General features: G+C 38.4%; 1 protein-coding gene across 1 annotated transcript in view; it reads left to right on the top strand.

Moving 5' to 3' along the window:
• Positions 1–813, top strand: part of LOC110428253 (Asparagine synthase family protein) — a 7,285-nt gene that overhangs the window by 1,188 nt on the left and 5,284 nt on the right. The window contains exons 3-4 of the mRNA XM_089785615.1: positions 79–272; positions 382–517. Coding sequence (XP_089641741.1) covers positions 79–272; positions 382–517 — 330 coding nt within the window. The remainder of the gene's footprint in view (positions 1–78; positions 273–381; positions 518–813) is intronic.

Here is an 813-nt window from a genome sequence, read left to right as displayed (position 1 = left end):
TTGCTCCTTTGTTTTCATAAGGTACTATATTTCCGCAATTCCACTGCTTAATCTTCTGTTCTTGTTGTATGGTAAAAGGTGAAATATTTGGAGGAATTGAGGTTGGTGGTGACAACAATGACACCGAAGTTCTTATGCAATCTTTGGGAAAGTGCTGTTCCTGCCTTTCCCAGGAACATACAACAACATGCACTTTTAAAGGACAAGGGAAAGGATCTGTTCCTGATGTTCTTTCCGTGATTAAAGGACCATGGGCTATCATCTACTGGCAGGTAACCCTCAGTGGTAAGTCACTGTTTGTCATGATTTTTACTTGGTTGAGAATTTATATTTTCTTCAGGCATTCTGTTTCTGAAGTTTTACTTAATTTATTATGCACAGGAAAGTTCAAAAACCTTGTGGTTTGGTCGAGATGCTTTTGGTCGGCGAAGCCTCCTTGTGCACTGGCCAACTATGGAGGATTCCCGTTTTTTGTTATCATCTGTGACGCCAACTTCTTCTAGTTTACAATATTCTGGTATATAATTGGGCATCACCATTTATCCTATTGAGCCCTTCTATCTATGGCACTGTGATGCTTAACTTTCTTATATGTTGTAGACTCTGCATGTATGAACCTATTTTACTGCTTATTATGTCAAATAATTTCAATCTGTTTCAGGCTTTGAAGTTGAAAATGGGACTAATGGCAACAAATTTTGGGAAGAGCTTTCATGCGGGATATACAGTATGTCAGTGGATGCCAGAAAATTAGATGGGAGATTTCTTGGTGAAATCAAGAAGCATGAATGGACTAATGTTATGCTGAAACAA

This window comes from Theobroma umbraticum, unplaced genomic scaffold, assembly GCF_002168275.2.
Source record: "Theobroma umbraticum cultivar Fairchild unplaced genomic scaffold, ASM216827v3 scaffold_31.0, whole genome shotgun sequence".
NCBI lineage: Eukaryota > Viridiplantae > Streptophyta > Magnoliopsida > Malvales > Malvaceae > Theobroma > Theobroma umbraticum.
Note: the sequence above shows the minus strand (reverse complement) of the source record. Positions and strands in the feature narration are given on the sequence as shown.